The sequence below is a fragment of the Macaca nemestrina genome, chromosome 11, assembly GCF_043159975.1.
Source record: "Macaca nemestrina isolate mMacNem1 chromosome 11, mMacNem.hap1, whole genome shotgun sequence".
NCBI classification, from domain to species: Eukaryota; Metazoa; Chordata; class Mammalia; order Primates; family Cercopithecidae; genus Macaca; species Macaca nemestrina.
The window spans coordinates 21,101,352-21,115,043 of NC_092135.1; the positions used below are offsets into that span (position 1 = coordinate 21,101,352).

Here is a 13,692-nt window from a genome sequence, read left to right on the forward strand (position 1 = left end):
TTAAATACAAAACTGTATTTAGTAGGATTTCAGTGGCATTATTTTCATATTATAGGGCTGGAAGGACCTCTGATAAACCACCTGTTTGCACATTCTCTTGGACAGCAAGTTCATTACAAACTCCTATGGTTATGCAATAAAAGCCATACCAAATGTAAATTAATAAGAGAGGTTCATGAGAACCCTGGGGGAATGCAAGATCCTGAGGTGTCTTCTCAATATTTAAAAATATATTCGATTATGACCAAGACAGTGAGTTCTTCTCAATTTTATTAAAACCTGACTCAAACTACGTGAAACTCTACAAATAAAGTAACATACATATTCCATTTAACTACAGTAGTCATTTACAGGAATATTAGTGATGTGAAAGATGAGTCGAGCTACAGTCAGGAAGACTGGACAGGAGGAAAAGGCCACTAGCTCAGTCCAGCTAATATCCAGTCCAGACTTAATATCCTCAGTGCCTTTTCCTCCTGCCTAGTCTTCCTGACTCTAGCTTGACTCATGCTTCACATCACTAATATTCCTATAACACCTTCTTGCTCAGAAACTTACAGTGGTTCCCAAATGACTACTGTAGTTAAGACATAAAATGACAAAAAAACCCTAAAACCTTTATGCTTTCATAAGTTAATCCTAACCTATATTTCTCACTTCTTAATACTAACTTGTCTTATTTTGTTTTCTTGTGTAGTTCTTGCTCTTTACTTACTCTGCTTCCCGTCTAGAATGCCATCTCTGTTGTCTACATATCCTATTCTGTCCTTAAAGCACATCTCAGTTTGAATTTTCATTTATGGTGACTCTAGCACACTCTGTTTTCTCTCTTTTTATACTTACTATTTATACTACATAATTAACACCCATTTGCTGACTGTATAGGACAATCTGATTATTCGTTGTGAAAATTATTTGATTATTCCCTATGACTGTGATACATATGCATGTCTTACTCAGTCTTGGGAGCAGGCTACAATGTTGATTCCCTTATCACTCAAAGCATGGTCGGGAAATGAGCAGCATCAACACTACCCAGGAACTTGTGAGAACTGCAGAATCTCAGGCCTCTCCCCAGATCTACTGATCAGAATCTGTATTTTAACAAGATCTCCAGGTAATCTGTGTGCATATTAACATTTGAGAAGTGCTGGCTGGTTCTTCTTTTATGTACATGGTACCTAGCACAAGGTTATATAAGCAGCAGGTGCTCAACAAATAGCTAGTTAATAAATTCAGAAAATTAAGACCCTTAATGATCTTGCTAGTTTCTCTATTAGCAGGTATTTAATTTTTATTAAGCTATCAAAAAAGATATATAAAATAACTTGGTAAGTTTTAAAGAATAAAGTAAAACTGCTTTTCACTTATAATTAGCTCCAAAAAAGAAACTGCCATATGATTATGTGCCTGTGCTTGACTTTTAGCAAACATTTCTTTAAAACCGTATTAATATAATTTATTAAATATATGATATTTGTTAGTAGTTTCTAATGGACATCAGCACATTACCAATAGTAAGGACAATACAAACAAAATAGTGAAACAGAACAGCTCTGGAATAAAATTGATAGCAAATTAGACAGAGGTACACTGTAAACTTACAAGAGTAAGAAGTTACAAAGAACAAAAACATATATTACTTTGGCCACTGCAACTACCTACTCTTTACTGCTGATGGGGAGCTGAAAAGAATCCAAATGGGAGCTAATTCTGTTCTAACTGCATGTAGGTATATTAAAATATATACTTAGGTATATTTCAGATGGTGTATATTTTCAAAAAAATGCATTTTTACAATGATATATTCTCAAGATAAAAATTTTCTTCAGCATTCCTCTGTAAGAATACATAATGCTTACAACTGTATTCACATGGAACGATACTCAACTGTTTAAAGTACTGTTGACCATATTATTATTATTATTATTTTGTTTTTTGGAAAATGTCTACCCAAATATATTATCATCTCTACCTCAAAGTCTAACATTTGTGTAGTCAGCAGATAACATAATTTAAGCTTTCAAAGTGTCTGTACATTATATAAGTAAAATGTATTTCTAACATTGTAACTACTGCACAATTAATGAACTTGGATAAAACATAACTGCCAAAATCTTACCTGGTCCAATACAGAAAACCTTCTCAAAATCAGCACAAATGCACATTTGCTTATATAGCTGTGGGGACTGAGCCAGGTATGCATTATTTTTAAAATATGACACAGTAAAAACATTGGCTCCTCCTTCACTGGCAGCTGAAATGTAAACATTTATATTTACATTATTATAATCAATTGTAAGCTTATCAATGCAAACTTCTAGTTAAAAAGTTTATACTCAGGTAGTTCACTTTAAGAAAAACTGGAAAATGAAGAATTGTGGCTAAATCATAGTCTATGTATGTCTTCTTCTATGTGATTCTAAATAGTTTATATTTAAACCAGATTTACTTCTTTGGCTATGCTTTTACTTCACTTCTGTGGATATATATGCTCCCTTTCTGCATCAATTTCAAAACTATTAAAGCCCCTTTGGAGCTGTAAAAAAATTTTTTTTTAAATGAAAAAAGATATTCTTCATCATTTTTCCCTTTTTAAAAAAATTTCCCCAGCAGCTGGAATAATCATTTTTCTAATTATGAAGAATACAATGTTCAATTTTGAATTTGTAACAAAATGCCATTTGTAACACACTTTCTCGTGTTAAAATCTAAAAAGGGTAAAATGATTAAGACAAGATTCTCATACAAGAATAAGAATTAGCCAAGCGCAGTGGCTGACATCTGTAATCCCAGCACTCTGGGAGGCTGAGACGAACGACCTCAGGTTGGGAGTTCGAGACCAGCCTGACCAACATGGAGAAACCCTGTCTCTACTAAAAATACAAAATTAGCAGGGCGTGGTGGCGCATGGCTGTAATCCCAGCTACTCGGGAAGCTGAGGCAGGAGAGTCGCTTGAACCTCGGAGGTTGCGGTGAGCCGAATTCACAATACTGCACTCCAGCCTGGGCAACAAGAGCGAAACTCTGTCTCAAAAAAATTTTCCCATCATTAGTATTTACTGATTTTACAATGTAGTTTATACAAAACAAAACTGCAATACTAATTTCAAAAGAAATCTATATAATGAAGTAGTTCCTGGTGTAACTTCTGTAACAAGAATCTTGCTTTGTGTGTTACTGCCTCACTTTACAATCATTATCACAAAATGACTCTTGGAATAAGAAAATGTACTTATTAATGTTGGTGATATATGATTGTTGCTATGTAAGATGGTCTTCAAAATAGTAGTCTCATGGCAATAAACCTTAATGGACACTCAGATTCTCAAGTTAAAAATTTTATTAATATAAAGCAACTCTGGGGCTAGCAAATTTATTTTTAAAAATTAAGAGAAATATTTTGCAGCTTACCTGAAATAATTTTAGGAGTTTGGATTTCCACAAAACCTTTGTTAATTAAAGTTTCTCGGAAGAGATGGCAGATGCCAGACTGGAGACGGAAGACTGCCTGACTAGTTGATGTCTAGAAGACAGTAATAAAATCTAATTAAATCGACACACTTAATTACTAAGCACTAACTCTGTGGGCTAGGCACTGTGGAAACCTAACAATTCTTGCTTTTTTTTTTTTTTTTTTTTTTTTAACGGAGTCTCACTGTCGCCCAGGCTGACGTGCAGTGGTGCGGTCTTGGCTCACTGCAAGCTCCGCTTCCTGGGCTCACACCATTCTCCTGCCTCAGCCTCCCGAGTAGCTGGGACTACAGGCGTCCACCACCACGCCTGGCTAATCTTTTGTATTTTTAGTAGAGACGGGGTTTCACCATGTTAGCCAGGATGGTCTCGATCTCCTGACCTTGTGATTCGCCCGCCTCGGCCTCCCAAAGTGCTGGGATTACAGGCGTGAACCACCGCACCCGGCCACAATTCTTGCTTTCAATGTTTTTAAATTCTAATAATCGGGGAGAGGACAAAACGACACAAATAAATACAAGGTAAAAAGACATGCTGGAATATAATGACTATATATGATCATATAAAGGTATTTCACCAGAAATGCTTAGTGAGCAGATGTTTTAATTTGTAGGAATTCCATAAAAAAAAATATTTCTTAACAATTAGTGAAACAACTTACTTGTGAATGGTCTTATTGCTTTTTTTAAAGGCCACCCATAAAGTGAGACATAGCAATGTTTGTGCAGCATATTAATGTTCTAAGTAAGATTTTGGTATTTGACAATAAATGAATAAAAACCATGTATTTTTATTTTAACCATTACAACAATACAATTGCAGATACTTGTGTATTTGTTCAATTAGATTAAGAAATTAAAAAGAAAAAAATACAATAAAAGGAGACGGCATCCCATGACACTGACTTCCAATGTGGTACATAAAACAATAGTAGTACTCCAACTGTCCAGCACAGTCACCTGTTTCTATTTTCTCTCTTTCCCTCCTTTCTTTCTCAGTTTCTCTGGTCCTTCTAATTTACTTTTAGCCTCAATCAGTTGTGATGGTGACCAGAAAGCTCTAGAGGTAATTATCTCTACTTTAACGTTTGTCCACTTCTCTGGTCAAAAGAAGTGACTTCTTATCTTTAGGTCTTGGCTTACTGTATTTTTTTTAAAATAGCTATCCTATGGCTAGATAGGTGTTTAGTAAAACATGTGACCTCAAACCACTAAGTTAGCTGTGAATAACTGAGTTAGGTGAAGAAGCTGTCTTCTTAGTCTCATTACAAGAATTTCAATTACTTCTCCCATACCAAAGGGCTCACTCCTTCTGCATTTACACAGTAGTACCCTGTGAAAACACTGTTAATGATGGAATGATTACATTTCTTTCACTCTAAAGAATAATATTGAAATAACCTTGAATTTCTGCAGATCAGATAAAAACATTCATGTAAAGTGGTCATATTTAAGTAACATTATTTTATAACTTACATTCAAAGTTACAAATCAGTTTCTCATAAAACAATGAAAACCATTTAAAAGGTCTTTATGATTTATTAGATTATTTACTTATTCATTTTCAAGATGTCTACATTTAAACTATAGAAAAATACTTGCGTTTTTTCCCACATTATGTGGTTTAGTGAAACATTTGGTTCATCCAATCAAAACAAATGGCATAATCTTCTGCTTTAAAAAACCTAGTGACCTATTTAGCAAAAAGCTGCTTCACTGTTACTGACAAATGTACAGAGATGTATTTCACTTCAGAATATATTAAGAAGGTCACTGAACACATTTTATTGCCTTTGCCTCTTAGCTAGTTCAACTAAACTTGGCTCACTGCAACCTCTGCCTCCTGGGTTCAAGCGATTCTCCTGCGTCAGCCTCCCGAGTAGCTAGGATTATAGGTGCCCGTCAACATGCCAAGCTAATTTTTGTATTTTTAGTAAAGACTGGGTTTCACCATGTTGGCCAGGTTGGTCTTGAACCCCTGACCTCAGGCGATCTGCCCGGCCTCCCAAAGTGCTGGGATTACAAGTGTGAGCCATGATGCCTGGCCTAAACTCACTTCAACATCTTGCTAAGTGGAAATTCAACTTATGAACTGGTTGTCATAGATTATTTAATATGAATAGAAATTTCACCAATTATGGTTTTTAAAAAACTGTACTTCTTCACTTCCTGATTGTATAAACAAGTATGTTAATGTGTAAATTAACATACTTGTTAATTTACAAGTATGTTAGTATGGATCTGTCATATATAAGAAAAATAATTTTTTTCTCATTAGTTTCTTCAAGGCACTTGCTAATTGCTAGGAACACAGGCACCTATTTGATTAGTGAACAGTTATTCACATGACAATTCTAATACATACTAATTTCCACCTAGCATTTACATACTGGAGAATATTTTCTAGCAGACTCTAGCTTTTAAATGGTTTAATTTGAAAACCACCACTCAAAGCAGAGGTGGATGGGAAAAGAATTAAACAAAAAGGAATTACTAAATATAAGATGTTCTTTAAAAGTAAATAACAAGGAAGAAAAATATTTCAAAATAAATCTTCAACTATTTTGATTATGTATCTTACTAGCAAGAATACCCATTACTGCAAAGAGAATCACACTGTGCGAGCAAATTCAGACTAGCTATCTCTGCTGGTTGGAACAAGACAAAGAAGTAAGATTAGTATCCTGTAAACTCTCTAACTTTGCTCAGAGGAAAATACTCTGAAAATACTCTGGTCCTCAGGCCCAGGTTGGTCAGTTAATTTAGCAGAGGCAGAGTACTAAGCAGACTGCATCAGAGTCTGAGAAACTTTTTGTACGTACTCCTGGGTCGTCTTTCTACATTTATTCCTCCTTCAAAAAGCATTATCACTACATGAGAGAACAACACGACATAGTTAAAATAAGAAATGGTAACAGTATTTTTTCTTTTCCTGGTCAAAACAAGACACTTTGGGTAGAACACATCTAAAGAGAAACAAAATCAATTTTTTATAGACTCATTTTCAAGCTCTTTCCCTATTACATATTGATTACTACAACTGACTTCTATACGAGTATAAGAATTTGCTGGTTAAGGTAAAAATCAACAATGACCCAACTTATCAGTAAGATTACAGAGTGTGTGTAACAAAATAAAAGTATGTTTAATAGGGTAATTATGTATTAACTCTATCTCAAATTAAATGCTTCTAAAATATAGTACATAAAGTAAAAGCAACATGTTAATTTCAGTGCAAATATACAACAACCTTATTTTCAATTGACAACGAATGTACAAATACCTGATGTATTTATCATTACTATACTTTTTTTTTTTTTTTTTTTTTTTGAGACGGAGTCTCGCTCTGTAGCCCAGGCTGGAGTGCAGTGGCCGGATCTCAGCTCACTGCAAGCTCCGCCTCCCGGGTTCACGCCATTCTCCGGCCTCAGCCTCCCGAGTAGCTGGGACTACAGGCGCCCGCCACCTCACCCGGCTAGTTTTTTTGTATTTCTTAGTAGAGACGGGGTTTCACCGTGTTATCCAGGATGGTCTCGATCTCCTGACCTCGTGATCCACCCGTCTCGGCCTCCCAAAGTGCTGGGATTACAGGCTTGAGCCACCGCGCCCGGCCATCATTACTATACTTACCCTTACCTTAAGATACATAAATGAACAGGAAAAAGGCTTTATCATTTAAGTTATAAACCATACTAATAATATTAGTTTCCTTAATGTTTAAATCTAAAAATTGTTTTGGGTCAAACAAATAATGATACCCTAATATGTGAAAAAATAATACTTCCTCCTCACTCATTAAACAAATATTTATTATATGCTCCTGGCACTGGGCTAGGTGTTAGATGATAACGGTGATTACAGAGGGCATGAGGTAGAAGATAAACTAAACAGAAAGCAGAAAACTAATTTTTCTACACTTAAAAAAAATTACTTTTAGAAAAACAAAATGAAAAATCCAGTCCTTGAACTTTAGTTCTAAAAAAGCCTGACATTCCTTACATTAAAATAGTTATTTTTAAATTCTATAGCGAACTTCCCAAAAGTATGGTTATTAAAATTAAAACACTGCTATTCTGTATTATGCAAAAGATCTGAAATAAGGGGAAAAAATATTCTGCATTTATAGAATTCCTTTCCCTGAGGTCCTCATAGCACTAGAAAGCAAAATTATATCTTTTGTGGAGAAGAGAGGCAGGTATATGGAGAGAAGTAAGGGTGTTGGGAGAAAGAATTCCAATAGAAGACAAAAATGCAAACAAACCCAAACTTCATAAAGCAATCTTTAATAGTATTTAGCTCCTTACAATTCTCACAACAAATTACTTCCATGCTGTATGAGACTTGTAGCTTTTAAAAATACCTATTTAAGTTATCAACTAAACTATACCCACTACATCTTTTGCTTTTAATGGCTGCAGAGAATCCCTGTTTATGGTTTATCAGGTTACAGAGACACTACCGTGAAGTTGGACTAGGGGTCAGGAGAGATAGTAGAAAAGACAGTGGGAAAGACATTTCTAAACTGGTATCTGATTTAATTCCAAAGAGAACTATTATTTTTAAAAATCAGATTTATGTAGACCCCCCCTTTTTTTTTTTTTTGAGATGGAGGCTTACTCTATTGCCCAGCCTGGAGTGCAGTAGCGTGATTTCAGCTAACTGCAACCTCTGCCTCCTGGGTTCAAGTGATTCTCCTGCCTCAGCTGCCTGAGTAGCTGGGACTACAGGCACTCCCTGGCGAATTTTTTGTATTTTTAGTAGAGATGGGGTTTCACCATGTTGGCCAGGCTGGTCTTGAACTCCTGACCTCAAGTGATCCACCCGCCTCAGCCTCCCAAAGTGCTGGGATTACAGGCATGCGCCACTGCGCCTGGCTTGATTTATGCAGAATTTCTTTTTCCTTCTTTTCTTTTTTTGAGACGGAATTTCTTTCTTGTCACCCAGGCTGGAGTGCAATGGTGTGATCTTGGATCACGGCAACCTCTGCCTCCCCGGTTAAGTGATTCTCCTGCCTCAGCCTCCTGAGTAGCTGGAATTACAGGTGTCTACCACCACGCCCGGCTAATTTTTGTATTTTAAGCAGAAATGGGGTTTCACCATGTTGGCCAGGCTGGTCTTGAATTCCTGACCTCAAGTGATCCACTGCGCTGGCCAGAATTATGTAGAATTTCTACTCAAACAAAAGTAATCTCTGTGAGAAAGAATCCGAACTGTCTGCAATTGCTATTATATTACTGTAACGGGAATTCCAGTTGCATGTGTTCAGGTTAACTCTGTGTCAAGACATTCCAACACATATCCATTCATTCTAATGTATGACAAAAACGCTAGCCGATCAAGTATGTATGTCCTATGGAGGGACCCTGTGATACACAGCAGTGCTGAGCACCCTTAAAATATTTTTCTAATTGATGTATTGGTCTTGAGGTCAACAGTTACGACATCCCTGAGGATACCTCCCTTGACTATTTCAGACTATCCAGATCTACTTTCAAAGAACTCCTATAGCTGTGGTGATCAAACACCTATCATTTCCATGGCAGCCCCGAATTCCCAATTTTCTGTCCACTGCTGACACAAACCAGCATTTCTTAAACTTGTCTTTTGTCTTCTACTATCATTTCTGTCTACTGGGTATCTCTCATACTAGTACTTAATATTTTCCTTTAATTCAGGTTTTAAAACTTAACTAATTCCAAGCAATAATACCCACGAAAACATGGTTTTATTTGCTGGTTATATTGTATAGCTATTAAAATAAAAAATGTTCATCTGTTTAACACCCAGAAATCACTGTGTACCTCCGGTGGTAAAGCTACCATACTTGGGAAAACACTGCAAAACCACTGAAATGTCATATAAGTTTCAATATATTGGCATCAAAACTATATTGCCAAGATAATCTCTTATATTACAAAAGTAAAAAACTTCTCTTAAAGAGTTGAGATTTTAATTTTTAGTTTGGAAAATACGTATTGAAAGTAATGAGCTAGGCGATGTGTTAGAAGATGGGCTCTTGATATTATCTAATTTTTCTTTGTTTCAGCGTTTTGTGGCTTTGTTAACAGAAAGTTTCAGGGAAATATGGCAAACAGGCTTATGTCCAATCAGTTAGCGGAGGCTGCCCTGAGTGCTGTGTGGCTACTTCAAGCTCATCAAGAATAATATGTATGTGGTATGTTGTGACTGATTGGGGGCATTTGCCATGAATGTAATTCTTTTCTCTTGGACAGACTGTTAACCCCTTAACTCATGTACTTGCCTTGACTTAAGGGATTAACAGTCTGTCCAAGAGAAAAGAATGGTGAAGACAAAGGTGACCAATTTCAAAACAAAAATATGTAATTGATAAGATGAAACCACACCCTAATAGCAGATACTTTTCATTCATTAACCCACAGGGTCAAAGTAGGGTTCATTGGTGAACAATAAAATAGATGCTCAGATAGCTATTTCTTAATCCCTGCATGCCAAAATATACCTAAACATTCAGGAAAAAAATGTTACAGACTTACATAGTAGAAGCTATTTGATAGTGTGATTTCAGAGGTAGCACTAAGGATAATGTAGTGTATTAGCAAACGAAGGGAACTTTAGGAAAGCCATGGGGTCCCACGGGTTAGGTTGCCCATGAGTCCTGAATTGTCTATTCCCTTGGCATGTGAAACCGAGTAGCAAAAAAGAGCTGATGATTCACCTTTAAAGATGGCTCAGTTTCTATGCTTACCTGGCAACCCAAGGGAGGGCATCCCTATTAAGGAGACCTCACACTACTAGTCTTATCTCCCCAACAAAATGATGTGTTCTTTGAAGGTGACCAATATATATTCCACAGGATAAGAAACCTGTAATATGAACATAATAAATATTCTGTAGACTAGCTATAGTACAGGGGGTCTAGATAAAGAAATAGACTGTAATTTTGAACCAACTAAAGTAATCCATTCATATTTGGGAAAAGTACTTAAACAATGATTCTCAAGAGGGAAGACTAACATTTACTCCTAGGACAACCTTCACCTGTACCTAAGAGTGAGGTGAAATAAAGGGAACAATTCTGATCTAAAGGGAACTCTCTTGAAGAGGTTCCCAGAAAACCTTCCTAACAACCTGCTAACCTATGAGGACGAAGCTAATTTGCCCTGCCAGTCCGGAATATGAGCTATGTGAGTGCTATGCATGAAAAGGGTGCCAAAGACATTTTAATTCACTTTTCTAGGAATGAAAATTGCTTTAACCTTCTTGGGGGCTGGAAAGTGAAGTAGTTTTAATCAGGGCACCTGCCTGGAAAGTTCAGAGAGAAAACAATTCATCTATGAGAAAAAAGTTAGGCTACGCTAGAACCTAAAGGAGGATATATCTCGGAACATTCGTATTATAGAAGAAGAATGGCAATTTTGCCTTTTATTTCCAAATTCTTTAACCCTTGACTTTGCTGAGAGTCTATGAAAAGAACTAGTTGGGGACTAAATTAGATAGTAGTTTATTTTTTATTTGTTGAGACAGGATCTTACTCTGTTGCCCAGGCTGGAGTGCAGTGGTACAAACACAGCTCACTGCAGACTCAACCTCCTGGGCTCAAGCAATCCTCTTGCTTCAGCCACCGGAGTAGCTGGGACCATGGATGCATGCCAACATACTTGGCTAATTTTTAATTTTTTTGAGGAGATGGGGGTCTCGCCATGTTGCCCAGGCTGGTTTCAAACTCCTGCGCTCAAGCATTCTTCCCACCTCAGGCTCCCAAATTGTTGGGATTACAGGTGTGAGCCACTGCAGCCAACCAAGACAGTAGTTTAGAAGGAATCTAAGGTGTTTAAAACCTTAAAGTGACTAATGTACACAATGTCTCCCAAAATGTAAAGTCAAAGTAAGAGTTAAACATGTGAATGCTTGCAAGGGCCAAATAACATGAATGAATGAAATGAATATTTGCTGGGTGGTGCAGGGCAAAGCAAAAGACAGTGTAAGAAACCTGTATATGTCCCATCTAGCATGCTAGCTCATGTGCCAGATTCTCCTCTTTTTAAGAAGTGTCATCCAGATTTTAATGTGAAAACCCATTTTTTCAATGGTGGCAATGAATTTAAACAAAACAACCCCAAACCCAAAAACTCCTCAGGCCAACTTCTAGAGGCACAAACCAATAATAACTTGTGTGAACAACTAGCAAGGACAAATAAATACAGAATGATGTCTCACTCCTGTGGCCAACATACATGAAAAACCTGAGGTTTCTAGGTAGTATCAAGGGGACTCTGGATTACTGCTTGCTTTTCCTATACAAATTAAAATGGAAAAGGTAAAAGACAAAAGGCAAATAATTAGGAATAACATGAGTAAATAATAAGGGTAGACTCACATGATGGTAGAAGAGCCAAGAAGAACTCTTAAGGTGACAAAAAATTTGAGCTTCAGGTAGAATATTTAAGTAAAAAAGGAAGATGTGGTCAAAATATTAAGAAAGAAAGATGCAATGGTTTTACTACAATAATGATGAAACCACTAAACTCTCTTTCACTTGCAACCAAACCAGAAAGGGAAACAGGAGACCCATGAGACTACTGCATAAACCACTAGGGCCAACTGCTTGTATATTTTTAATTTGGTGCTCCAATCAAACTCAAAGGATTGAAGCATTAATTACTCATCTCCACCTGGTCGATCTAAAATGTGCATGTTAATTTTTTTCATAACTTTGTAGTGATATTAATGGTTATGTTTCTACTTCCTGAATAACTTGTCTAAAAAAGATACCACGTGGAAGCAAGATCATTTACTGGCTTCAAATTCATCTGTCATTTTAAAACAAAGCAAGTCAATATCCTGTTAACTAGTATTTAACTGTTCCTGTTGCCTGCAGTTCTTTTTAGGGGAAGGTCAGTCAGAAAAGTAAATTGTTTCCTGTATTATCATACTTACAGTCAGGCAAATACCATTAGCTTTATAAGCCTGAGACAGGTATGGTATCCCTGCCCCTCTCGATTGCGGCCTAATTGCTTCATTTAATAAATAAATTAGGCATACCCTAAGATCAATGACTCTGTTGTCTAATCTTGTATCCTGGTTAACAGTAGCTCTTCCTTCCTAAAAAAAGAAGAAAAGAAAAAAAACAAATTTTACTTATATTTTGAAGAGCACAAAAAATACTTTTAGAAGTCATATTTACTTTTAATTGAGCAGGATGTTTGTATGTTAATACTATGCCCAAAAATCTCAGGGATCTCAAATAATGGTAGAAACACAAAGTGCAGCCAGAGAGAAGTTAACATTAAAAGAGAGATGGAAAGAAGACAAAGAATTAACAGATATTAATGGTTTCTTTCCCTCCTCCACCCCTCAAAGCCTTGCCTCATTATTGGGATATAAGAAAAATTCACCACCCGCTTCTTCATTGATTCCTGGATTTAACCTGCTAGCCCAAGGGTGAAGGAACAGATAAAAACTGACAGAGTAGTGGTTCTCAAAATGTGGTCTGGGGAGCAGTGAAGGTGCCTGAGACTTTCCGGGAGTTGAAGAAGTCAAACTTACTTTTTCATAATAATACTTTTTCTTTCTCACCCTTCATGAGTACACTGAGCAGTTTTCTAAAGATTCTATGATGTGTATTCATCACAACAGAATGAATGCAGAGGCAATATGAGAATCTAGTTGTTGTCTATTAAGCCAAAAATTACAAAGAACTGTGGTTATATAAACAGAATGTCATCTGAAGGATGAGGTAGCTGAGTGGTTAAGGCAATGGACTGCTAAATACAATGTCACTCTAATAATAATTATTTTTTGCTTTGGACAACTGTAATTTTTTCATAAAATGTTATTAGCTTCATGATTTGCATAATACTACATATGCCAACATGCATGCAATGTATATATAATTTTTAATAAATAAATATTTAAAAATGTGTTTTAATTCGCAATACTATAAATATTGATATATATACACCAATAAAAACAAAAGCTTGTACGGTTCTTAATTATTTTTATTTTTTATTTTTTTTGAGACGGAGTCTTGCTCTGTCCCCCTGGCTGGAGTGCAGTGGCACTATCTCGGCTCACTGCAAGCTCCGCCTCCCAGGATCATGCCATTCTCCTGCCTCAGCCTCCCGAGTAGCTGGGACTACAGGCACCCGCCACCGCGCCCGGCTAATTTTTTTGTATTTTTAGTAGAGACGGGGTTTCACCATGTTAGCCAGGATGGTCTCGATCTCCTGACCTTGTG

The 13,692-nt window shown here is 36.5% G+C and overlaps 1 protein-coding gene across 1 annotated transcript in view; it reads right to left on the bottom strand.

Moving 5' to 3' along the window:
* The window catches only part of DARS1 (aspartyl-tRNA synthetase 1), an 82,599-nt gene that overhangs the window by 14,986 nt on the left and 53,921 nt on the right, over positions 1-13,692 (bottom strand). The window contains exons 7-9 of the mRNA XM_011759806.2: positions 12,498-12,557; positions 3,415-3,526; positions 2,123-2,257 (exon numbers count right to left, since the gene is read on the bottom strand). Of these exons, the coding sequence (XP_011758108.1) occupies positions 2,123-2,257; positions 3,415-3,526; positions 12,498-12,557 (307 nt within the window). The remainder of the gene's footprint in view (positions 1-2,122; positions 2,258-3,414; positions 3,527-12,497; positions 12,558-13,692) is intronic.